Source organism: Vipera berus, assembly GCF_964194415.1.
Source record: "Vipera berus genome assembly, chromosome: 3".
NCBI classification, from domain to species: Eukaryota; Metazoa; Chordata; class Lepidosauria; order Squamata; family Viperidae; genus Vipera; species Vipera berus.
In genome coordinates, this window is record NC_138204.1 from 210,964,053 (window position 1) to 210,990,380 (window position 26,328).

A 26,328-nucleotide genomic window follows, 5' to 3' on the forward strand; every position below is an offset into this window, starting at 1 on the left:
ATTATGTAAAAAAATATGTCTTGCCTGTGTCTGAAAAGTCTTGGGAACATAGGGTGGAAAAAGTTGTCGTGAATAAGAGGGTGAAGATCTTGTGGGACTTTTGAACACAGACAGATCTCCATTTGGAACACAACCACGCCAGATATCGCAGTCATACAGAACCGAAGCGTACAGTTGATTGATATCGCTGTACCAGGAGATGCCAGAGTCAAAAAAAAGAACTGGAAAAAAATTACAAAATACCGCGACCTGACCATCGAAACTGCGCGATTATGGATGAAACGTGTAACAGTGATACCCATTGTCATCATGGCACTGGGTACTATGTGCAAAATGTTTGCAAAATACATCAAGAAATTGCAGCTTCCTGCAATAACTCCAGCAAAGCTACAAAAAACTGCGCTACTTGGAACATCTTACATTTTAAGGAGAGACCTGATTGATACCTAGGATGCTGGCAGCAGCTCGTGTCAACCATTAGCGCCAGTCAATTTGAGTGTTCAGTTGACTGAGTTTCATGTTTTATGAATAAAAGTTTTATAATAATAATAATAATAATAATAATAATAATAATAATAATAATAATAATAATAATAATAATAATAATAGTAACAACACCTGTTTGATACCTAGGATGCTGCAAGCAACCTGTGTCAACCATTAGTGCCAGTCAATTTGAGTGTTCAGTTGACTGAGGTTCATGTTTAATGAATAAAATCATCATCATCATCATCATCTAACAAATCCAGACATATGGCTAGCATTGTCCCAAGATTTTTTTTTCAGTTTTCAGATAGAAAATATTCTTTTTCAGAATATTATTTCTGTCTCCATAATGTAACATTTAGGGAAACTTTTGGTGGGAACTGGTTGGGTGTGTGTCATGGTTCCAACAGATGCAATTCTTCAAAGAACTTCGAGGCATTGTTTACCTTAAGGAATCTTTAATCGAAAGAGCATAGCTTCAGCACATACATGGTCAAGCCGAAATCTGGATTCCCCTCCCCTAACCCCACAGTATCAAAGCGCAGTTCCTCCCTCTAATTAACCATCATAAATCACATTCTCCAATTAGTTTGAATTGTAAGCTTTCCCTCCTGTTAAACAACCCGGCAAATTCTTACCTTCTCTTATTTCCAAACAGCCTTGAGAGACATTCTTCCTACTCCCCCCGCTCCCAGCATCAACTAATTCTAAGTCTAAAAGTAACACAAAAATTTTAAAGAAGCAAAGCTGCCTCTCCACATGTTGTCAAAGCAAGAACATCTGATGTTAGCAGCGTGGACAGTGTGCTTGTACTTAATAAACCACAACATATAAACAATCAAAAATCTGCCTTCGTAGCCCAACCAGCAAAGCATGAAAAAATCAATATTTTCAGAAATGTTCATAATTGGGTTTCATCAGGCGCTGCCTCTTCTTCCATGATGTCTTCCTCATTTCTGAAAACCCTGTGGAGTGCAAGATTCATGGATACTCTGGATCGATCCATTTTACTTCTCCCAGCCAGGAAATAAAGGATAGGGTTGATAGTGCTATTTACTACAATACAGATGTCAGAAAGGATTGCAAGAATAATCATATGTTGAAACCAGGGGTGAGCACTCTGCACCAGAATTAAAAAAAAAGTCAACCAGCATTTTACTTTCTATTCCCAATTTCAGACGCAGTTCACCCATTAGTGATGTTAAATCAATGTTTTTTAGTATACTGTAACTAATAATAGAATATATGCTCAGAGGCAAGCGAAATACAATAAAGCACATGAGCGAAAGCAAGGTTACCGTCAGCACCCTTTTTCGCTTTTGCTGGCGACCTTTAAAGAAAACTTTAACAAGCAGGATCAGAGAGGAAATGGCCACCACTGGGTAAGAAATCAGACCGTTGAAAATCAGTTGAAACAATAGGAAAGGCTGTGAAAATATAATTACCATTTCCAAGGCAAAATACACAGAGGACAGAACCCAAGCGATAGCACACACAACGAGGGACAATTTGGGTGGCCGATGGCACTGGTGCCAAACTGGAAAAAGCACAGATACACAACGGTCCACGCTGATGCTTAACAGTAAAAGCTGACTAGTATTATACAACACAAAATAAAGAAGACTGTAAATATAGTATACTGTGAAATCGTTTGAATTGTGAATCTGGAATGTTTGCATCAAAACCTCCACGATGAGTACTCCAGAATCAGCCACAGCCAAATTCAAGACATAGATGGAGAAATAATTCCTTTTCATATGGAAACCAAGGATCCAGATGACTTTTCCATTCCCTACAAGTCCCAAAAAGCAGAGCGTTAAAAGGATGAAAGTAAAGATGTTAGTAAAATTTGTAATATGCGTTATTTCGGAATCATTAAAGCCAGTCCCGTTTGGATAGTCACGGGTTTCATTTTTAAATTCTGAAGCAAGAAATGAGGTAGGGCCAAACTCTTCCATTCTGCTCAGCTCAAATTTCTTTTCTTCTTTATGTGACTTTTTCTCCTTTTGTACATAAACACCTGCAGAGGGAGGCAAAGCAGTCAGACTGTAAATCCTACATTATGCTAAATTATGGTCAGAATTTTTTTTACAGTGGAAAAAACATAGGTGTTTTTTTTTCTTAATACAAAGCTCTGCAGTTTTCCTGGTGACGATATAGAAATCATAAAAGAAAGCCAACAGGCAGCCAATAAATAATGTCTACTAAATGAAATATATAGCCATAATAAATAAAGATTTCATATCTAGCACTGGCCAGCTAGAGATCTGAAAAAAAGATTTGGAAGAAGACAAACATTGTTTTGGGAAAAAATGCAATATTTGTCATCTTTACTTGTTATCCATAGACTCTTGTACAATATTAATGAAGCTTAAAATATGGGAAGCTGGATGAATTCCATTTCTCATATTTTTTTTCTGAACACCAGAGAGATCCTAAATTCTATTTCAATGTCTTTCTGATAATTTGGGAGAGATACTGCCTCAAATCAAGTTGATTCCCGAAATTTAGTAAAAAAACAAACAAACAATATTACTGAATTGTGATGGAAGATGAGGCATGGTTGACATATTTTGAAATTCTCATCCATTCACAAAAAAGCAATAAATATACCTGCGTCTGAATCCATTTGGATCAAAAGAGGCTCATGAAAACAAAAGAAAATATACACTTATTAATGTATTTGCTAATATTCAAATAGGGAAAATAAAAACAACTCCTTCTCATGTATAAAGGGTTAGGGTTAGGGTTAGAGTAAAATACTCTAAGATTTAAGTCTTCGTTCAGTTCTATATAAAGGAATACCTTTAGTCTATTAACAGGTTTCTTCTTAAAAGTCCTTTTAAGGCCTAATCTTCAGAAGAGAGAAACTAGTCCATAAAAGAAATAATACAAAAGTTTGGAACCCAGTCTATTATAATATTTTTTTAAAAAACCTCAGATGACCTCAAGAGAGAGTTACAGTAAACTATTTTCCCATTTTACCAAAATAAATTATCTGCACAGAATCATAGAGGAATGGTTTTGAATGTTATTCCTAGAAAGAAATGATAAATAAAAGCAAGGAATCGGCAATCCATTTTTCCAAGGAACTAGGCTGCCCGTGAATGCGTTGTCCCTCTCAGGGCTACTGTACCTTTGGTAGAGCAACAGCTTGATTGGTCCAAATCCATGGTTTGATTTGAAGTTATTTTAAGGCAAGAAACACATGAAGCCATAATATGAGTTCTATAAAACCTCTGCATAAATTAAGCCATCTCCAAAGTGGCACTAACATTCTGCTCCTATAACATAGCCAATCCTTCAAATAGTAGACACGGAGATTCATATATACCTGTAAATAAGGTGACTAATCTTCACTTTTCTTGAATACAAAGCATATATTGCTCTACATCAGGTCCTGGAATGTCTCCCTGGCATAGACAGACTTTAAGAAAAGCATTCCAAAAGGAATAGATGTCTTTGTAAAATGTATGTCTTCTGTGGATTCTTTCCTAAGCAATGAATCTCCCCAGACTTATTTGGTAAAATGGTTTCACGGTTCAGCCGTTATTAGATTAGAAAGTGATGTTCCTTTTTTTGACAGCTAAGATAACTATCAAAAGGAAATGGAGAAAGGAGCAATTATTTATATTAAATGCATGGGGGATAATCTTACTAAAGAGGATGGTTTGGGTAGACAATTGTGGTGATGATTTCATTTATTTCTGTATCTTAAAAACTATTTTGGGTGGCCTTCAACCAATAAAACAATATAAAATCCAACATCATTATAAATAAACACAGAAATAGCGAGGCAAGTTCTTTAAAAAAAATAGCAATTCTTGTGAAATTGAAAATGGATTTAGGCAGCTTCCTCTGTTACTGACTACATAAGTGGTAAAATGCAAGTACTTTTTCAAGAGAACATCACATTTGACTATGACTATTTTGTTTGTTACCATTAGGTTAAGGTATATTTTTCAGTAGATTATGGAGTGATGTCATCAGTTGGGGGACTGGAGGCTAAAACATATAGGGAACGGTTGCCGGAATTGGGTATGTGTAGTTTAATGAAGAGAAGGGTGAGGGGTGACAGGATAGCAGTATTCCAATATCTCAGGGGCTACCACAAAGAAGAGGGAGTCAAGCTATTCTCCAAAGCACCTGAAAGCAGGACAAGAAGCAACGGATGGAAACTAGTCAAGGAGAGAAGCAACCTAGAACTAAGGAGAAACTTCCTGACAGTTAGAACAATTAACCAGTGGAACAACCTGCCTCCAGAAGCGGTGAATGCTCCAACACTGGAAGTTTTTAAGAAGAGACTGGACAGCCATTTGTCTGAAATGGTATAGGGTTTCCTGCCTTAGCAGGGGGTTGGACTAGATGACCTCCAAGGTCCCTTCCAACTTATTATTATTATTATGATGATGATGATGATGATGATGATGATGATGATGATAGAGAACTGCAGTTCATACCCAGCAGAAATTAACTTTCAGAACTATTGAGAAGTTCTATCTCAGTTAAAGCACTCAAGGCATTCCTGTGCATTCATTCATTCATTCATTCATTCATTCATTCATTCATTCATTCATTTTGGATAGAAATCAGAATATGCACAAAACAATTTGAATATGTTTCTAGTGCCACCCCCATAGGGACCACTTAAGTCCGGGCCCTCCCGACCTCCCCTCCAAGTGGCCACCAGCCCAAAAAGGTCTCTCACTTTGGCGCCTCTGCCTAACAGGGCACGTAACATGGTGGTGTTCAGTCACGATCATCAGCCATGGACATGGGGCGGTGACGGTCACTCTCTCTCTGCGGTGACTCACGTGGGATGTTGGCAGTTGATCTCAGGCAATAAGAACTTACAGGAAAGAGGGTAGTCAATCTCTAATGACAACAACTTGCCCAGAATGATGTTAATCAGCCTCTGGTGATGGCAACTTGCCTAGAATGATGGCGGTCAGTCTCTGGTGACAGCAACTTGCCTAAGGCAATGGTAGCCAGTCTCTGATGGAAAAAACTTGCCCAGAATGATGTTGGTTAGTCTCTGGTGACAGCAATTTGCCTAAATCAATGGCAGCCAGTTTCTGGTGGCAACAACTTGCCCAGGACGATGTTAATTTGTCTTTGATGACAACAACTTGCCCAGAACATTGGCAACCAATCTCTGGTGCTAGCAGAGGCCTCCCTTGTCTGCTCTTCTCACACCTCTCTGACCTCACTCCATGTAATCCCTTTTATCTCCCCCAGCTGATCCTATAAAGAAAAAAACCCCTTACCTCCCACTAAAAGATGTATGCCAAACTCTTCCCTAACTCTCCCTCTGCCTAACTTACTCCAATGAGGGAAATGAATTTAAACTCCCCAAACTACCCTCTCTCCTGCCAGCAACGAAAGAGAAAGAAACAATAAAACTTCACCTTTCCCCATCTCTCTCTCTCTCTCTCTCTCTCTCTCTCTCTCTCTCTCTCTCTCTCTCTCTCTCTCTCTCTCTCTCTCTCTCTCTCTCTCTCTCTCTCTCTCTCTCTCTCCCTGGCCTGCTTCAAGCAAACAGCTCCAGCAACTACTCTCACTCTCTCCAACTACCAGATCCATGGCAGCTGCCAGAGCTGTTCATCTTCCTGCCTAATCGGCATGGCTCCTGCAAAGCCTCTCAGCTGGCCCCATTCTTACTCCAACTCTGCTACATATTTTTTTTCCAGGAAGGAAAAATAATTACAAATAGAATAGAAATATATCAATATTTTTCATCTTAGCTCTACCTTGGTATTTGGTTATACTATATTGGTGAATTCAGTACCAAGAAGGTCTATAAGTTAAAGTTTTGAATGCTTCGAATCCTGAACAGGCTTATCTCCAGAAAATGACAGAAGAATAATCTCTCTGTGTCTCTGTCTCTCTGTGTATGTTTGGTGTGTGTTTGTTGTGTTGACTTCTGACAAATGTCTGGAGTTGTTTCTGCAGTTTTCTTGGGAAAAGATTTGGGAATGGTTTACCCTTGTGTCATAGTTCTGACAGACAGAGATGAATAAAAAAGAACTCCTAGGTTTGCAAATTCCTCAAAGAACATATTTATTAGTTACAAAATATCTGCACTGTCAAAGGTGAAACCAAGTCTGAATACACATGTAACAATTCCCCAATACAAAGCCAAATGTCCAACCCATAAAACTATGCAAGCAAGGTTTGATTTATATAGCCAAACATGTTAAAGTTAACTCTCTCTCTCTACTGGATGTGTTTGCAGCCAATTGCCTGAATGTGTGCATTGCAACTTCTACAATTCTATTTAAAGCTAAGACTAATTATGTTGGTGGGCATTCTTTCTCAAGATGTTAGAATACAGTCATCCTCTCTTAAAGGTAAAGGTAAAGGTTCCCTCGCACATGCGTGCTAGTCGTTTCCAAACTCTAGGAAACGACTCAACTCCGTTTCAAAGCCGAAGAGCCAGCACTTGTCCGAGGACGTCTCCATGGTCATGTGGCCGGCATGACTAGATGCCAAAGGTGCATGGAATGCTGTTACCTTCCCACCGTAGTGGTCCCTATTTTTCTACTTGCATTTTTACGTGCTTTCGAACTGCTAGGTTGGCAGAAAGCAATCTCTATAGCAGACATGTCAAACACAAGGCCCGGGGGCCGGATTCGGCCCGCGAAGTGGTTTCTTGCGGCCCGCAAAGCCATCCTGGAAACAGTGAGGGAACGGCCCCCATTACCTTGGCCCTGGCCCAGAGACCCTCCTCCTGCCAGCCACCCTCAGATCTGTCTCACTCCTGTCCAGGCCCCCATAGGCACCCTTGATGCGAACGATGTAGAGCTGGCCATGCCCACCCAGTAGGCCATACGCGCACTAACCACGTCCACCCAGTAGGCCACGCCCACCCAGGCCACACCCACCCGGCCCTCTGAGGGCAACCGCAATGCTGATGCGGCCCTCAATGAAATTGAGTTTGACACCCCTGCTCTATAGGATAGATTTGTCCCTCGTGGCTCCTTTGTTTCTTCACAATTTTGGGATCTCCTCTCTAGTTCTCTCCTCCCTGTGCTAGCCTGGCAGTGGCCCCTATTTCTTTCTTTCCTATGAGAAGATTATTGTTCATATCTCTCTTTCCACTATCATCCATAAAAACAGTACACATGTCTGCAAGATGATAAGACAAGAAGGCAGATAACCCTGGGCTACTGCATGCTACAACATAATCTACAAATTTGGGGGTAAAGGTCTCCTCCTGAGAAATAATGTTACTATTAAGAGCTTTTACCTTTGGACAGAACTTGATGATTTAAGATTAGAAGAGATTGAGAATAAAAGAAACAGTGTGCCATTCCCTGCATTTAGCTTTCAAAGGAAAACAAAATAAGGGTGGAACCATGAAAAAGAAAGTTGAGAGGTCTGGAATTGGTCAGCAATAAAAGAGAAGAAAGAAAGAAAGAAAGAAAGAAAGAAAGAAAGAAAGAAAGAAAGAAAGAAAGAAAGAAAGAAAGAAAGAAAGGAAGGAAGGAAGGAAGGAAGGAAGGAAGGAAGGAAGGAAGGAAGGAAGGAAGAAAGAAAGAAAGAAAGAAAGAAAGAAAGAGCTCATAAGCAATGCAGTTGTAAGGAAAGACTACAATGGACTGTGACACAGGAATAAAAAAGAAGGAAAAGCTCAGGGATTTTAAAACTTTCCCAGATTAATAATAATAATAATAATAATAATAATAATAATAATAATAATAATAATAATAATAATAATAATAATAATAATAATAATAATAATAATAATAATAATAGTTATAGTTTATAGTTATAGTTTATTTGATTTATATACCGCCCTTCTCCTTGGTGGGACTCAGGGCGGTTCACAGGGCATACATAAGAAACACTATACAAAAATTAAAAAGAATTAAATCCATGCCCAATTAAAACAGAAGTACAGATTAAAAACAATTAAAAGCCCATAATCCCCCATCAGGCCAGACCAGCTAATTCGAACAGATGGGTCTTCAGGCCCCGACGGAAAGTTCGAAGGTCTGGTGCCATCCGGAGCTCCACCGGCAATTGATTCCATAAAGCCGGAGCCCCCACAGAGAAGGCCCTCCCCCTGGGGGCCACCAGTCGACATTCCCTGACTGGCGGCACCCTGAGGAGGCCCTCTCTGTGGGAACGCACAGGGCGGAGGGGAGTCGATGCCGGCAGCAGGTGGTCCCTGAGGTAACCCGGACCCATGCCATGTAGGGCCTTAAAGATCGTGACCAACACCTTGAACCTCACCCGAAAGACAACTGGTAACCAATGCAGCTCGCGGAGCAAAGGTGTAACATGGGAGTACCGGGAAACTCCCAAGACAACTCTCGCGGCCGCATTCTGTACCAGTTGGAGCCTCCGAGTGGTCTTCAAGGGAAGCCCCATGTAGAGAGCATTACAGTAGTCAAGGCGAGAGGTCACGAGCGCATGAGTGACTGTACACAGGGCATCCCGGTTCAGATAGGGCCGCAACTGGCGCACCAGGCGAACCTGGGCGAAAGCCCCCCTAGTCACGGCCACTATATGCTCTTCCAAAGTAAGCCGTGAATCTAGAAGGACTCCCAAGTTGCGAGCCCTATCCACGGGGGGTAAGAGCTCACCCCCCATAGAAAGAGATGGAACATTTGGAATGTCCCGGGATGCCGGAATGCACAGCCACTCAGTCTTGTCAGGGTTGAGCTGAAGTCTGTTCCTCCCCATCCAGACCCGAACCGCCTCCAGGCAACGGGACATCACGGCGAGGGCATCACTGGGGTGGTTTGGGGTCGAAAAGAAAAGTTGGGTATCATCGGCATACTGATGATACCCAACTCCAAAACCACGAATGATCTCACCCAGCGGTTTCATATAGATGTTGAACAGGAGAGGCGAGAGAACCGACCCCTGAGGAACTCCACAAACGAGAGACCTAGGGGCCGATCTCTGCCCCCCTGCCAACACCGACTCCGAGCGTCCCAGGAGATAGGAGGAGAACCACTGAAGAACTGTGCCTCCCACTCCCAATCCCCTGAGACGCCGCAGCAAGATACCATGGTCGATGGTATCGAAAGCCGCTGAGAGGTCTAATAGGACTAGGACAGAGGAATGTCCCCTATCCCGCGCCCTCCAGAGATCATTCACCAGAGCGACCAATGCCGTCTCCGTGCTGTACCCGGGCCTGAAACCCGATTGGTAGGGGTCCAGATAATCCGCTTCATCCAGGACCAGAGGGAGCTGATGCGCCACCACACTCTCAACAACCTTCGCAAGAAAGCGAAGGTTGGAGACTGGACGAAAGTTGTTCAAAACGGCTGGGTCCAGGGCAGGCTTCTTGAGGAGAGGTCTCACCACCGCCTCCTTCAAGACGGTGGGGAAATAACCCTCACTCAAAGAAGCAGATATAACCGCCTGGAGCCAGCCTCGTGTCCTCTCCCTAGCTGCATAAACCAGCCAGGAAGGGCACGGGTCCAACAAACATGTGGAGGAGCTCAGCCTCCCCATAATCCTGTCCACTTCATAATAATAATAATAATAATAATAATAATAATATTTAATTTCTATACCGCCCTTCTCCCGAAGGACTCAGGGCGGTGTACAGGGCAATAAATACAATAAAAATACAATGTACAAAAGTTTAGAAAGAATTAAATATTGTAGCCCAATTACAGTAAAAATTAATAAAATTAATATTAAAATACCCCAAACCCATCAGACCAGGCCGGCTTGTTCAAATAAGTAAGTTTTTAGGTCACGGCGGAAGGAGCGAAGGTCAGGAGCCATCCGGAGCTCAACCGGTAAACGGTTCCAAAGGTCTGGCGCGCCCACAGAGAACGCCCTCCCCCTGGGGGTCGCCAGTCAACACTCTCTGACCGACGGCACCCTGAGGAGGCCCTCCCTGTGGGAGCGCACAGGACGAAGGGCAGATGATGCCACCAGCAGGTGCTCCCTAAGGTAATCCGGACCCATGCCATTTAGGGCTTTATAGGTCATCACCAGCACCTTGAATCTCACCCGGAGGGCAACCGGAAGACAATGCAGCTCGTGGAGTAGAGGTGTTACATGGGAGTATCGGGCAACCCCCACCACCACTCGCGTGGCCGCATTCTGCACCAGCTGAAGCCTCCGAGTATAATAATAATAATAATAATAATAATAATAATAATAATAATAATAATAATAATAATAATAATAATAATAATAATAATAATAATAATAATAGACTAGACTCACAACTCCTGCTCTAAGAGCAGGTGGCAGTCATGGTTGGGAGAGTCACCGTGACATTGTAGCCAAACTTCAGGAAGGAAGACATAAATTGTATGGGGTAAAGAAGACTTGGTGGCAAGGACAACCATGCATCTGGACCCTAATGGCAGACAGCACCATGGCAAACCCAAGAAAATGGTTGATGTATCATATTAACGAGCTAAAATGTGTGGCAATTCCGTAAACCAAAGATTTCCGTTCCTGAGATCATAATACAGATGCAGAAGGCAACTTATTATTCTGAGAAAAGATACTGCGGCTTTATGGAGTGGCCAAAAAGTGCAGTACAAGCAGCTCTGTGCACTCCAGAGAGCTGCCTGAAAACATATTTAATACCATTTGTGCTAATGTTTGGAATGTATTTACATTTTCTTAGATTTCATTGTTTAAAACCTCTGTGTCATCTACTCCAAAACTCATGCTGAAAACTGTTCATGCACTAATACAGTACAATAAAACACTTTTCATAAAATGCTATAGCTGTTCAGAATGTCCATGTTTCTCAGCATTGTCATCTACTAAGAGCTTTCAATATTTACCAATATCCTTTATGAAGTGCCTCTAAGCAATCTGTTCTTGCATCTTGGATCTGTCTCCTGCTGCCTCCATCCATCCTAATTCTCAGAATGATAAAAGGATGAACTAATGCTTGCGAGGGAGGCTTTGGAGCAAACATATGGAAATATCTTTGAAAATGGTATTTCCTGCTAAGCTTGAAGTTGCTCTGATGACTGTAATGGATGCTAAACCATTTAAAATCATTGGGGAGTTGGATTTTTTTTTTGGTTCTTTAAAGTTCTAAAGTAAAGTTATAACTAGTAGCCAACATGGCTTTGTCAAAAACTGATCATTGGAAACAAACCTTATTTCATTCTTTGACAAAGTGACTAAATTGGTGGATCAGTGAAATGCGTGGACATAGTATATTTGGATTTCAATAATGCATTTGACAAAGTAGATCACAGCCTACTTCTTGGTAAGCTAGAAAAATGTGGGATAGAAGCATCACCCACCCACCCCCGATGGATTTGTAACTGGCTGATAAATCACGCTCAATAGGTAGTCCTTAATGGTTCTACATCTACATGGAGGGAAGTAAGCATTGGGGTACCACAAGATTCCATCTTAGGCCCAATATTCTTCAATATCTTCATAAACGACTTAGATGAGGGAACTCATCAAATTTGCAGATGATATTAAATTGGCAGGAATAGTTAACACCACAGAAGATCCAAATAGATCTTGACAGACAAACGCAGGGACCTATCCAACAAAATGAAATTTAATGTGGAGAAAAGCAAGGTTTTACACTTAGACAGGAAAAAACAAAGGTACAAGTACAGAATAGATGAAACGTAACCGTGAGAGGGACAGTGTGTGGCAACAGACAAGAAAGCTAATGCAATCCTTAGTTGCATAAGCAGAGGGATAAAGTCAAGATCATGTGAATTATTAGTACCACTTTATAAAATCTTAGTAAGGCCAAACTCCTTTTGGTCACCACATTACAAAAAAGGTGTTAAGACTTTGGAAAGAGTGCAGACAACAGCAACAAAGATAATTAAAAGCCTGGAGACTAAAACCTATGTAGAATTGTTGCAGGAATTGGGTATGGCTAGTCTAAAGAAAAGAAGGACTAAGTGTTTCAGTATTTGAGGAGCTATCACAAAGAAGAAGGGGTCAGCTTGTTTTCCAAAATACCAGAAGGCAAGACAAAAAAACAGTCCGTGGAAATTAATCAAGGAGAGAACCAACCTAGAACTAAGGAGAAATTTCCTAACAGTGAGGATAATTAACCAGTGAAACAGCTTGAGACGTTGTGGCTGCTCCATCACTAGAGACTTTCAAGAAGAGATTGTCCAGCCACTTGTCTGAGATGCTACAGGGTCTCCTGCTTGAGCAGAGAGTTGGACTAGAAGACCTCCAAGGTCCCTTCCACCTCTATTATTTTATATTGTGTAGATCATTGTTTCAGAGATACATCTTTACTAGGTTCCTTTTTCAATAATTTTCCATTAGGGGGTATGTTATAGAAGAAAAATTATATAACTATTAAATAAAGATATGTATTAAAGAGAATTTGTTTAACTTGGCAGAAGTGACACCTTAGCAAAATCCTCCATGCCATAAACAATGATGAAGCATATATATATGCTCAGGCCTACTGCTTCAGGGACTCCATCCAGCCACCTCATTCTCTGTCGTCCCCTTCTTCTCTTGCCCTCAACCTTTCCCAGCATTAGGCTCTTCTCCAGTGAGTCCTTCCTTCTCATTAGGTGGCCAAAGTATTTGAGTTTCAACTTCAGGATCTGGCCTTCTAAAGAGCAGTCAGGGTTGATCTCCTCTAGGACTGACCGGTTTGATCGCCTTGCAGTCCAAGGGACTCGCAGGAGTCTTCTCCAGCACCATAGTTCAAAGGCTTCAATTCTTTGGCACTCAGCCTTTCTTATGGTCCAACTAATGCACTAATACAGTACAATAAAACACTTTTGATAAAATGCTATCTGTTCAGTATATCTATATTTCTTGGTAAATCATTGTATGGTCATCTATTAAGAGCTTTCAGTATTACCAATATCCTTTATGGAGTGCATCTAAGAATCTGTTCTTGGCATCTTCGATCTGTCCCCTGATGCTTCCATCCATCTTAAGTTTCAGAGTAATAAAAGGATAAACTAATGCTTGTGAGGGATACTTTGGAGCAAATATGTAGAAATATCCTTGAAAATGTTATTTCCTGCTAAGCTTGAAGTTGCCCTGATGACCATAATGGGTGCTAAAATATTTAAAATCATTAGGGTGATGTTGGTTTTTTGTTTTGTTTTGTTTTTTGGGGTCTTTAATGGAAAAAGCATACTATCCATATTCAATATTGACTGAAAAGCATTTTCTCTATTAATATAAAAAAGATATGGCTTTGCGAGCTTTTAGTTAGGCTTGGACTATAAAGCAGCGTTAGTGATGAAAGTCTCCAAATTCTGTCATTCCATTATACCATGGAATATACAGTATCTTGAACACATGTTAATGTAAGATAAACAAGTTGACCATCTCTTTATATGATCTATGCCTAGAAGAAAATCTGGTTTTTAGGATTGATTTTTATGAGCTAGGTACAAAAAGACTGTTATTCTAGAATAATGGAGAGAAAAGAAGTCTTTGTAGATTGTGGCTGTCATTGTCTTCTCTTTATTATTTACTAGACCAGGGGTCCCCAACCCCCGGTCCATGGACCGGCACTGGACTGCGGCATGTCAGAAACTGGTCCATGCAAACAAGTAAATCCCCATCTGCAGGATGCAGGCAATACGTGAAACCATGACCTCTCTGGTCTGCAGAAAAACATCTCTCCATGGAACCGGTCCCTGGTGCCCAAAAGGTTGGGGACCTCTGTAATAGATAACCTGTGAGCTGTTGGGTCACATTTTTCCCCACATCTAATATAGTCTTGCACTGTTTCCCCTCACTTCACTACCCTGATGAGAATCCCAGTGAAGCCACTGTCTCCATCTCCGTCTCCTCCTCCTCCTCTTCCTCCTCCTCCTCCTCCAATACTTAGAACTGCCTGCCACTTTGCTGAGGAAGGGATAATTTCCTTATCAGATTACTCAATACCTTCAACAATAGCAGAGTTAAAATATTTATTTATAAGATTTGGTTGCTGTCCATTTCATGTCAATATGCTGCCTTCACTGGAAAAGTTTTTTTTTAAATTCAGGGACATATTCAGAACTGTGTCTGCCTTGAAAATAGCCCATTCTAGGCTTCCAGTGAAGATGGTAGACTGGCCAGTTCAGGGGAAAGCTTCAAGACAGGGAGTTTTTTTACAGACTGAAGCTTTTTCAATTTGCAAATAAGGGGACTAAGTTCCCTAAGCTTATTTTATTTTCCTGTATTAGGGAGAGTCCCAGAATCATCCCAGAAGATGTTCCATACAGCTGTGGTCTGCAAGGAGACTCAGGAAGCAGAGCTTCAAAATAGTTCAGCCACAGTTGCAAGGCTGCAATCACTTCATTGTTGAAAAAGACAGCCATTTTGGAATCTAATTTTCAAATGGACAATAAGTTGTGCCTTTCGCTTCTTAAACACTTTATGTTTTATTATCCTTATTAAGCTAAAAATGTCCCTTTTCAGTCACAGCCTCTTTCTCTTTTCAGAAGATCTGCATCATTTTTTGGAAAAAAAATATTGTTGAATGATAAGGGGGAGTGTTGCCAGAGGTGAGCTAAAGTAAGGGAGCATTGTTGTTCTTTCCTTTCTCTAATTTTGATAGAGAGACATAAGAATTATAAAAGTTGTGGTGTTGTTTTGTTATGTTTAGGAACTTAAAGCCTGTATTGGATGCTGGGAGTTACAATTTGCAGTTTTGGACTGCTTGTTATAGGATTTTAATGGATTCTGATTGTCTAGGAAATATCAGTTGAGCTACAAAAAGCTTTTTTAAAAAACAAAACAAAACTTTGACACAAGAGGATGGTAAAGAACAGAAGACAATGAAGAAAAAGGGAAAGTATTCTAATTAGACAGCAAAATATATTGGCCAATATTTAAACAAAATAATTCACTTTATCTATCAACTATGTCCCAAAGATATCACAAAAGAGGAGTAAGAGGAACAAATTACTCAATAATTGGAAGAATAATAAGTAATCCAAAGATGCAACTTAATGCAAAAAGTAGTCAAACCACTGAGTTTACTGCACAAGTATAATAATATAATAATAATAATAATAATAATAATAATAATAATAATAATAATAATAATAATAATAATAATAATAATAATAATAATAATAATAATAATAATAATAATAATAATAATAATAATATAAAGTTGGAAGGGACCTTGGAGGTCATCTAGTCCAACCCCCTGCTCAGGCAGGAAACCCTATACCATTTCAGGCAAATGGCTGTCCACTCTGTTCTTAAAAACCTCCAGTGTTGGAGCATTCACCACCTCTGGAGGCAGGTTGTTCCACTGGTTAATTGTTCTAACTGTCAGGAAGTTTCTCCTTTGACAATGCAAAGGACAACTGTAATTTTTGGATATAAAATCTGATTGCCAGTGTCTATTATGACAGTGGTTTAATTACAAGCTCCCAAGAGAAATTGAAAGAAGAGTTGTAGGTAAATTTACAATCCTCAATAGAGAAAAGTTTGGGATGTCCACTTTACAGAAATTGTTAATACTGAGAATCTCTCGAGAAAAAGAGAAGTTTATATTTATTTCACAGACATTCCAAAGAAGAAAAATATTTTACTCTATGAGGACAACTGGAGAAAGTGACTTAATAAGTTAGTTGGAATTAGAAAAGATTTTTAACTGGTTTGACCTATGCAATTAAAAAAAGTTACAATGCTTTTGTGCTTATAAAGTGTGTTTGAAAATGAATTGGTTTTCTTTCTTCTTCTTTTTATTTTATTTATCTGAGTAATTCCTATTTTTTTGCAAATTATTATTGAAAGTGAATTTGAAAATATGTATGTTAAAGGGAAGTTTAAAAGATGCATTAGAATTAATTTATTTTTAATTACAAAGATGAAATTTTAAAGACATGTTTGGAGTCTGAAAATGAATATAAAGTAGTTTTCCCTTAACAGTTCAAGAATTTGAAAAATTGTAGTGATTTTCGTTACTGTAAATGTTGGTAGTTCAGAAAGATTAATAAGTGTAACTAGAAAGTTATATCATTTCTCATAAAGACAAAAAAAAGGAAAAATAGATTTGGTTAAAATGCCAATGTAAATTGTTTTAGAAAGAGAGATTTTATTTGGTTTTGTTTCTGTTGAGATATTGCTTCTGGTTTTCATGCTATAAATAGAGAAAAAATAAAATTAAGAATTTAGTTTGAAGATTTAATTATTGTGTAGTTATAGAACTGGCTTTTAATAATTATAGGTAACGTAAAAGGTTGAGGTTTTAACTCTATTATTATTTTATTGTGCTGGAAAGAGGTGAAAGTCAACACTTGATTTCTCCTTTCTTTAAAATAATCTTTTAAAAAGATTAAGAAAAAATTCCCTCTTTTTTCTTAATCTTTATTTTCATTATATTTGATGTTATAATAAACCTCAATATAACACATGTTAAAATACAAAAAAAAAATATTGGAAGGTGATGGAAGTTTCCATCTTTTCCAAATATTCAAAAACAAAAGGAAAGGAAAAGAAAAAAAAATATTCCTTGTTGAACAGTCAAACATCAGTAGCGTGTATGATATTTTCCATTACGTCATAAAATGCTTTATAAGTTTTATTCATAGTTTTTTTTTTAAAAAAAATGCCAAATTTCAATTGAAACCCAAATGGGAGTTATAGATTCCAAATTTTGGATGCATTCTGTAACATAGCCCATTGGCAATACTTCGCTGGAAAAAAATTGTTCTATGATGCAGTTTCACACAGTTAAAGATTATGGGAACTTGAGTTGTAGTAGAATACTAGAAAGCCTAGGTCCCATTAGATCATTGTTTCAGAGATATTTCCTTACTAGGCATCTTTTTCAATATTTTTTTAAAAAATAATTTTCAATTATAAGGTTAGTATACAAGAAAAAATATTTAATTTTAAATAAAGTCTTGCCTTCCCTGGAAATGTTGTATGTACCTTGAATCATAGATGTATCTACCTTGAAAATACCCTATAGTGAAAATACTATATATACTGCTCAAAAAAATAAAGGGAACACTTAAATGACACAATGTACTGTATTTAATAGTAGGATGTCTTATCTTGTGTTCCCTTTATTTTTTTGAGCAGTACATATATATATATATATATATATATATATATATATATATATATATATATATATATATATATATATATATATATATCGCATGAAAAGGTTACTGACATTTTGTATTATATCATGAACTATTTTATGATAATTTTGTTGTTTTAAAATGTCTACAAAAATTGCCAAATTTCAATTCCATGGGAGTTATATAATCCAGATTTTGGAATGTTAAGTTAGCCCATTTGAAATACCTAGGTTCAAAAATTGTTGGCCTACAATGCATCATTTCATCCAGTTAAAGGTTATGAGAATGAGAGTTAATAGAATAGAAAGAATAGGATAGGATAGGATAGGATAGGATAGGATAGGATAGGATAGGATAGGATAGGATAGGATAGGATAGGATAGGATAGGATAGGATAGGATAGGAGTTGGAAGAGACTTTGAAGGTCTTCTAGTCCAATGCCCCTGCTAAGGCAAACCCTATTACCATTTCAGTCTCTTGTTAAAAACTTCCAGTGTTGGAGCATTCACCACTTCTGGAGGCAGGTTGTTCCACTGGTTAATTGTTCTAACTGTCAGGAAGTTTCTCCTTAGTTCTAGGTTGCTTCTCTCCTTGATTGGTTTCCATCTGTTGCTTCTTGTCCTGCCTTCAGGTGCTTTGGAGAATAGCTTGACTCCCTCTTCTTTGTGGCAGCCCCTGAGATACTAGAATAACTGCTATCCTGTCACCCCTTGTCCTTCTCTTCATTAAACTCGACTGTTGTGATTCAGGGTCAGCCTGTGGGTTCGGCAGTTGGGTCGGACGACTCAGAGGAGGAGGAGGGGGTGTTGAAGAGCTTGCTGATGATGGCTTTGAGGCTCCGCAGAGCCCTCAGCCAGGCCCCTCCCACCTGGTCACGATGGAGACCCAGCTGTGTGAGCCTGACAGCGTGGATGAAGATGACCCACAGCTGGCCCTGTTCAAGGACGCCCGACGCAGGAGGCAGTCAATCAGGAGTAAACAGAGGAAGGCAATGGGGCACCTCGGAAGGAGGCAGAGAGAGGCCACGCCCTGAACTGTATTTAAGGGGAATGTGTGGGAGGACTGGTTTGCTGAAGGCAACCGCTTGGATAGTTCCTGTTTCATAGCTCCTATTCCATGGTTGGTGTCTTGTTTTGCTCTGTTTTATCTTAATAAATTTGGCAGGCTTTATTCCAGCCTCTTGCTGTTTGTAAAGGGGTTGTCCCTGCTTTTGCTGCAGGGCCGGTAGCAGGCTGGTACAGAACATAGACATACTCAATTCCAGCAATCATTTTTATATGTTTTAGCCTCCAGTCCCCTGATCATCTTTGTTGCTCTTCTCTGCACTCTTTCTAGAGTCTCAACATATTTTTGCATCATGTTGACCAACACTGGATGCAGTAGTCCAAGTATATAAGAGCCATGGTGATGCAGTAGAATTATAGAATTGCACACTCATTCTGCAACCTGCCAGAAGTTCAATCCTGATCAGCTCAAGGCTGACTCAGCCTTCCATCCTTCCGAGGTCAGTAAAATGAGGACCCAGATTGTTGGAGTCAGTATGCTAACTCTGTAAACTGCTTAGAGAGGGGTGTAAAGCACTATGAAGCTATATATACGTCTAAGTGCTATTGCTATTGCTATTGCTATATAGATATAATGAACAGTGTGCAATGGCTCAGTGGTTAAAGATTCATATCCTGTCAGGTGGAAAGCAGACAGGCCAAGCATGAGACCTGAGCACTGTGTGATGGGGTGAGCTCCCATAATTTCTTCCAGCTCCTGCCCACCTAGCAGTTTGAAACCTTGCAAATGCGAGTAGATAAATGGGTACCACTTTGGTGGAAGGTTCCATGCGCTTGGCATTAAGTTGTGCTGGCCACATGACCACAGAAATGTTTGTGGACCATGCTGGCTTCCTTGGTTAAGAAACGGAGATGAGCACCACCCTCTAAAGTCAGACATGACTTTACCTTTAGATACTGTAGATTGATTCAGTTTTCAAAGTACAAATGACATTGGACTTACTTTAGAAATATCTGCCTAAGGCATTTCTCTTTCAAAGTTATGGGAAACCATTTTATCATCATTTGAAATTTTTGAAACATCCATAAAAGAAAAGAAAAAAAAATCAGCAGTCTGGGCTTAATTCTCAGCAAGAAATAATGGATTTCTTTATTCCATTAAGGTACTGTACCCCACCCTTTCTGAAAATGTATAAAAGCGTCTCTTTTGTACTTTCTGCCAAAGCATGTGGGCTGTACAATAGGGGAATAATAGTTTATAATAATTCCAGAGAAAGAAGGCATTAAGTCCAATATCCACTGGCCAACCAACAAATACAGCTGGAAGTAGGTGAGACATTCAAGGATTGGCTGCTAGAATCAAGGTGAGAAGCAAATATTCATTTCCAAGCAGGGATAATAACATCAGCTAGAGCATTTAATATCATTTTCTTTCTGTAAAATGTTCTTGGAGTTGCTTTAGGATAGCATTTGTCTTTGCTTGTTTGATCTACTGTATATCTCTAAAAAGGGACGCGGTGGCTCAGTGGGTTAGGACGCTGAGCTTGTCGATCGGAAGGTCGGCAGTTTGGCAGGTCGAATCCCGAGTGCCGCGTAACAGAGTGAGCGCCTGTTACTCGTCCCAGCTTCTGCCAACCTAGCAGTTCGAAAGCACGTAAAAATGTAAGTAGAAAAATAGGGACCACTCCGGTGGGAAGGTAACAGCGTTCCGTGCGCCCTTGGCGTCTAGTCATGCTGGCCACATGACCACGGAGACGTCCTCGGACAAGCGCTGGCTCTTCGGCTTTGAAACGGAGATGAGCACCGGCCCCTAGAGTCGGAAACGACTAGCACGCATGTGGGGGGGAACCTTTACCTTTTACCTATATCTCTAAGGGATAGCTTTGCTTTCTCTTGTGTGGTAGGATGGCTTCTGACAGAGATGGATCGCACTTTAGCATGGGAAAGGAGTGGTTGAAACACAATGAAGAAAGAAAGGGACTATTTTTAAAAAACTTTTAATTCCTTGATTTTTCTAGGAAAACAATATTCTGGGAGTATTCTATGCAGCCACAAGCATATTCCTTTGCAATATACTAATTCAGCTGTATTGCCCTCCGTGTTTATTATTATTATTATTATTATTATTATTATTATTATTATTATTATTATTATTATTATTATTATTATTATTATTATTTATTATTTATCAGTGCAAGAAAGGACAACTTTGGAGCAGGGTTGCAGAGTTCACACACTAAACAGTTTCCAAGAGAGTCCCATGGCTACAGTAAGTATGCTAATGTATGTATGATCAGGTATGTTAAGCCAGGATCAGAGAAACTGGGTGGAATCATTATAGTTGTCATAAATCTTATTTCTTCTTTGATATCAGAGTTTGGAACCTGTATTGCTTACCGTATATTTTCCTGTATAAACCCATCTGATGACCTTCCAATTTTCAACTAAAAAAAACCATGAAATACAAGTCCCCCGTGGATAAGCTGATCTGAATTTTTATGGTGTTTGGGTTATACATTTAAGGGTCTGTTTATTCACTTATGGTCTTATCTATGAGTATATATGGGCTATTTGAGTACTTTTAAAAGATATTACTGTAGATATTGGTGGACAAACCTATTCACGGTTAAGCTGAATCTGACTTTTGAGATATATTTTTGCAACTGAAATTCTCATCTTATCTGCAGGTGTACAGTATATATGCTCAATAATCTCCTGATTCACTCCTGCTACTGGTGGGTTTGGCAATAATTCTGGTATGTTCAAGACTTTCTTATTTCTCCCCCACCCCCTTGATATAATCATTTCTAGAAAGAGTTCTCAATCATTACATTAGAATTTGCAGTACATCTACCATTGGCAGTAGTTGAATATTTATTTTGCTCTGCTTGGATTTTAAGTGTTTCATAATTTACTGTTTATTCCGGTTTCACTGATTTGAACTTTCTGATGTGAATTATGTTTCAATTTCTATTTTACAACTGGCTGGTCACTAAGGATAGATTATTTGATTATAAATACAGGTATTCTTCGACTTACAGCTAAAATTGAGCCAAAGATTTCTGTTGCTAAGTGAAATATTTTTTAAGTTACTTTTGCCCTGTTTTAGGACCTCTCTTGCCACAGTTGTTAAGTGAACCACTGCAGTTGTTAAGTTAGTAACACAGTTGTTAAGTGTTGCAAAAGGGGTCTCATTACTCCAGACACTGCAACCATCATAAATATGAGCCCATTGCCAAGCATCTGAATTTTGATCACATGACCAGAGGGATGCCACAATGCTTGTAAGTGTGAAAAATGGTCATGTCACCTTTTTCAATGCTGTTGTAACTTCAGTCACTAAATGAACTGTTGTAAGTTGAGGACTATCTGTACAAATCTACTATGTCCGGGATTTTTTTTAAAAAAAAAAAATCTTACCACTTTTCTTCTTGCAAACTTGGGGAAGAACATGATTGTAAAATGTAGCTTATAAATAAATGAAACGGTGAATAAACTAGCCCAATAAATGACCTGGAGAATTTGATCCATTCGTTTCTACCTTCACATAATCTATAATAAGTCAGATCCCTTCAGCTTCTAATTTATAAAGCACTACATTGGATTCTTAAATAAATGTATTTTTCTTGTATTTCTTACTGCAAAATTATACCATAATATAATTCTGATCCACAAAGCACAATTGTTAAAATATGTAATGATATTTCCTGTTAGCCTATAGAAAAATATATGCTGGCCATTCTTAAACCAATCACTTCTTTCTTACTGTGACTTCCTCTGTCTCCAGAAATTCACCCTGTTATCCCATTAAAAAAATACCAGCAGTATCTTGGTTGACCCTATAAAGCTCCAAGAATTCAGGGGTGGCCTAGATTGTGAAAAGAGGATATTAAGTTGCACAACCTTGTCACTTCTAATATAAATAAATAAATAAATAAATAAATAAATAAATAAATAAATAAATAAATAAATAAATAAATAAATAAATAAATAAATAAATAAATAAATAAATAGATAAATAGATAAATAAATAAATAAATAAATCTTTATTGTCAAAGTACAACTATGTATTCATTGAGATTAGCTGAGCCTCCCTTTGTGCTCCCACCCCCCAACACAAAGTGACAACAAACCCTCCATCTTACTACACCATGTGAACCAACTACACCACACACCAGCCTCCCAAGTCAATTCTGCATAAAATTCACACAAGTTATTTCTCGTTCAAAAGCCTAACAGCCCACGGATAAAAGCATTTTTTCAGCCTGTTGGTGCAGCTGGCTATACTCCTATATCTCCTACCCGATGGTAGGAGAGTAAAGAGATACCGTCCAGGGTGTGAGTCGTCCCTGAGAATTTTCCTCACTCTTCCAAGGCAAAGAGCCCTGGCGATGTCATCCAGTGGTGTCAGGGAACAGCCCACAATGTCTTGTGCTGTGCTCACTACCCTCTGTAATACTTTCCTATCCGCGGCTGTCAGACCAGCATACCAGACTACAATACCATACGAGAGGATGCTCTAGGATGCTCTCTATAGTAGACCGGTAGCGTCTACTAATAAGAGAAAGATGTGCCTGCTTTGATTATCTACTCACGCTGAGGTCAGAAATAAGATTCCACTTAGCCGAGGGAATTGAATGTTTCTGTGCTTCAGTGTAGGGCTCCAATGCAGGTGGTTTAATGGGAGATCTCTGCTTGATATGACATAAGATTGTTGTTGTTAGCTGCGAAGTCGTGTCCGACTCATCGCGACCCTATGGACAACATTCCTCCAGGCCTTCCTGTCTTCTACCATCTTCTGGAGTCCATTTAAGCTCACGCCTACTGCTTCAGTGACTCCATCCAGCCACCTCATTCTCTGTCGTCCCCTTCTTCTATTGCCCTCGATCTTTCCCAGCATTAGGCTCTTCTCCAGTGAGTCCTTCCTTCTCATTAGGTGGCCAAAGTATTTGAGTTTTAGCTTCAGGATCTGGCCTTCTAAAGAGCAGTCAGGATTGATCTCCTCTAGGACTGACTGGTTTGATCGCCTTGCAGTCCAAGGGACTCGCAGGAGTCTTCTCCAGCACCATAGTTCAAAGGCCTAGTACCTAGTACAATTGTTTCCTTGTTTTAAGAGGAAAGGAATGGTTTTTGGAGTACATAAAAAGTTTGGGTATGAAGCATGGAGATTTTCACCTACAATCCTCATCCAGATTATAGCATTCAATTGTTAGGAAACACATACACAGGGTGGTGATTTAAAAATAGTCTAGATAGATAGCTCAGCTGAAGGAGAAACATTTCTTGGTGTGTTGAGAGCAAATGCAACAAATACATATGAAATGCTAATTTTATATTAGTAAAGCTGCCGGTTAATTTTGTACAATGTGCAAAATTGGATGAAAACAACAGAAAGCAATATTTAGAATAAATCTATGCCCAATCATTGCATGATACTGCTCTCTGAACTTTTATGGTAGAAAGGAAGTTTGGAGATTTAAGAAGTACAAGTATTTCTCTGGTACCTAATATAGTGATTGAAGTCAATGGCTGTTTCTCACCTTCATTTTCAGTTCAGGCTTTATTTCAACTCTTCCACTCAATCTGCCTTTTGTAACATTACAAAAAGGACTCGTGTAGAAACAAGACTTGTGGATGAATACAGATTAAAGCGGCATCAAGCATGAATGCATTGATTTTTTTTTTCCATTTCTAATTTATTTTGTTTTAGTTATTCATTAATCCATGTGAGGCCAGGCTGAAATAATTCTTTAGCTCCATGTCAGGGGAAAAAAAAGAATGATATCCTATATCTTTTCTTCCAGCAGGAGTCGCTATATACATCAGAACACCAAATTAATAACTGTCCATCGTGCTGAATTTTAGTGCTGTCCTTGCTGAATGCTAGAATGGAATATAACATATCACACAATGCAACGGAGAGCTTCCACAATAGGACCAGTCTTCCAGAAGATCAAGGCACAATTCCTCTAGGAGTGTTTTTGATGATCACCATAACTCTAGTTATCTGCCTTTGGGGACTTGTGGGAAACGGAGGCACCATCTGGCTTCTTGGGTTCCACATTAAGAGGAATAATTTCTCAGTTTACTTCCTGAATCTCTCCATTGCTGACTTTGGTGTGCTCATAGGTCTGAGTGCTATTGATATATATTGGCTTATAGCCAAAGCTAGTCATATAGAATATGGTGATCCACTAAAGACATTATTTCGGGGTCTTTTCTTGTTCATGTACAGTACTGGTTTATGCATCTTGACTGCTATGAGCATTGACAGGTGCACTGCAGTTTTTTTCCCACTTTGGTATAAAATGCACCGTTCCCGGAAAATGTCCACCATTGTATGTAACATAATATGGGTGTTCAACTTCCTATATTCTTCTCTACATGTCATTCTCTTGTTAACGACTGGATTTTACATGCTAAGGTTCTACCAATTTCTCCTGAATGCCCTACTGCTCACTCCTTTGATGACTCTGTCTACAGTAGCCCTTTCATTGAAAACCTGTCTACTACCTTCTCATCATAAGCAAGGAAAACTTTGGGTCACCATCTTGATCACTCTTCTCTTTTTTCTCTTTTTTGCTTTTCCGATGAATGCTATTCAGTATCTCTCACTCTATTATCCCCAGTTTGATAATCCTTATGTCTATGAATATGCCTATATTTGTTCTTCCTTAAATAGCACCGTTAACCCACTCATCTATTTTCTGGTAGGAAGAGGCAAACAAAGACCATCTAGAATGGTAATCAGAGTGATATTTGAGAGAGTTTTTAAGGAAGAGGAAAGCCGTGGAGAGGAACTTGAAACCTCAGTCACGGCCAAATTAGATGCATAAGCGAGATTCAATGCTTTAGAAACAGTAAATCCAGCATATCTAGAGAACTTCTAATCTCTTGGACCATAGAGGATCCTTAATTCCAGCCTTCACCTAACAAGTCAATGAAAAGTGGAAAATGAAATCCAAAATCTGGAGATGTTTAGGTCACATAGGGATCTCTACTGTTAGAATACGGTACAAAGACAATTTTTAAGAATTTGCTTATGCCAGAAATTATTTTCTCTCAAGCATGATAAGAGAAGAATTAATGGAGAAGTTGTGATGTGTTCCAGAAGTTAAAATAAGCATAACACATAAAATGTTTGGTGGCATTAACCTTTTAAGACCACAAGATTCTTATAAGAGGATATATAGGGGGGGACAAATGATTATGTTTTATTCTGCCTTCTCAAATAAGGTTTCATTTGGATTCTATGCATGATGAGCTCCATTGTGACTATACTGAAAATGATATACTAAAGATAGATATACTGGAGGGTGTTCAAACAGTGGATTGGGCTAATCAGGGGTAGGCAACCTCAGCTTTTTTATGACTCGTGGACTTCAACTCCCAGAATTCCTGAGCTAGCCATGTTGTCTCAGGAATTCTGGGAGCTGAAGTCCACGAGTCATAAAAGAGGCGAGGTTGCCTACCCCTGGGCTAGATGATTAAAGGCCATCAATTTTTGTATGCATGGATGCTTCTGATACATAATAAAAAGATATGTGTGTGGAGAAACTCAATTTTCCTGGTTTTCCCCCATCTTTCATTGATGGTCCTTTTAGACAGGAAATCAAGAACTGAAGGACCATGGACACTTGATGAATATTCTTTGTTGAGCATTTGTGTCATGAAGAAGTTGCCGAAGAGAAAAGCAGCTTCAGTATTCTGTATAGGATTTTCTAGTAGCAGTGAAATGTTTCCTTCTGCACATTAGAAATAACATTGCAAGCGTAAACCTACTAACTAGCAATGCATTTCAATAAACGGCTTGCCTTAGTAAAGAAATCATTTGTTTT

At 39.1% G+C, this 26,328-nt stretch overlaps 1 protein-coding gene and 1 pseudogene across 2 annotated transcripts; one reads left to right on the forward strand and one right to left on the reverse strand.

The window, feature by feature from the left end:
• Positions 1-1,387: 1,387 nt before the first annotated feature.
• Positions 1,388-2,444, reverse strand: LOC308666138 (mas-related G-protein coupled receptor member H-like; annotated as a pseudogene). Its single transcript has one exon. The product of its transcript is annotated as a mas-related G-protein coupled receptor member H-like (transcript).
• Positions 2,445-6,781: 4,337 nt separating this feature from the next.
• Positions 6,782-25,326, forward strand: LOC308665540 (mas-related G-protein coupled receptor member H-like; the record flags this gene model as incomplete). The annotated part of the gene is made up of 2 exons (XM_081323602.1): positions 6,782-6,836; positions 24,356-25,326. 2 exons carry the CDS (start codon positions 6,782-6,784, stop codon positions 25,324-25,326), a joined length of 1,026 nt encoding a protein of 341 aa, XP_081179728.1.
• Between the last annotated feature and the right edge of the window lie 1,002 nt (positions 25,327-26,328).